Source organism: Trachemys scripta, chromosome 10 (genome assembly GCF_013100865.1).
Source record: "Trachemys scripta elegans isolate TJP31775 chromosome 10, CAS_Tse_1.0, whole genome shotgun sequence".
Classification (NCBI taxonomy): domain Eukaryota; kingdom Metazoa; phylum Chordata; order Testudines; family Emydidae; genus Trachemys; species Trachemys scripta.
Window position 1 is genome coordinate 3,490,455 of NC_048307.1, and position 806 is coordinate 3,491,260.

Genomic DNA, 806 nt, shown 5'->3' on the forward strand with positions numbered 1-806 from the left:
CTCCCGGCACCCTGGTCCCCTCCCCAGTCCCGGGCTCCGTGCGCCCCTCCCGGCACCCTGGTCCCCTCCCCAGTCCCGGGCTCCGTGCGCCCCTCCCGGCACCCTGGTCCCCTCCCCAGTCCCGGGCTCCGTGCGCCCCTCCCCAGTCCCGGGCTCGGTGCGCCCCTGCCCGGCGCTCCTGGGTCCAGCCCTGGGGTCGGTGCCCTGGTGCTGCCCTTACCTTGAAGGCCACGTCGTAGAACTCCCCGCTGCTGCTCAGGGAGGGCCGGCTGGGCAGCACCGCCCCGTTGAGGGGCAGCTCCGGGCGGGGGCGGCTGCTGCCCCGCTTGGCTCTGGCCGCCGCCCCGCCGGCGTGGCCGTTCTCCTTGGCGGGGGGCAGCGCGGAGGAGGGCGAGGGGCTGCTCCCCCCCTTGCTCTTGAGGGTTTTCTTCCTGGACATGTCTCCGGCCGGGCAGCGCCTGGCTCCGGGAGCCGCTCAGGTGCGCTGGGGCGGGGGAGCGGCGCGTTCAGCGCGCAGCCTGGCCCAGCCACCCGCAGGGGAGCGGGCGCAGCATCCCGGCCATTGCCCCGGCCCCAGCGCGCCGGCCCCGGCGCATCCCCCGGCTGCCGCTCTGCCCCTGCCGGCTCCGGGCAGCCTCCCGCTGACGGGCACCTCCGGCAGCCACTGGGAGCGCCCGAGCGCGGGCAGGCTTCCAATGGCAGCCGGGCAGGGGCGGGACCCAGCCGCGGGGCTCCAGCGGCAATCCGCGGGCAGGGAGAGGGGCGGCTGCCGGGGGGCTGCGCGCGGACCCGCCTCCCTCCCTCCG

The 806-nt window shown here is 78.5% G+C and overlaps 1 protein-coding gene across 1 annotated transcript in view; it reads right to left on the reverse strand.

Annotated features, from left to right (window-relative positions):
- Positions 1-591, reverse strand: part of RAB26 (RAB26, member RAS oncogene family) — a 200,277-nt gene extending 199,686 nt beyond the window's left edge. Inside the window, exon 1 of the mRNA XM_034784219.1 lies at positions 221-591. Within this exon, the coding sequence (XP_034640110.1) occupies positions 221-439 (219 nt within the window). The 5' untranslated portion in view covers positions 440-591. The remainder of the gene's footprint in view (positions 1-220) is intronic.
- Between the last annotated feature and the right edge of the window lie 215 nt (positions 592-806).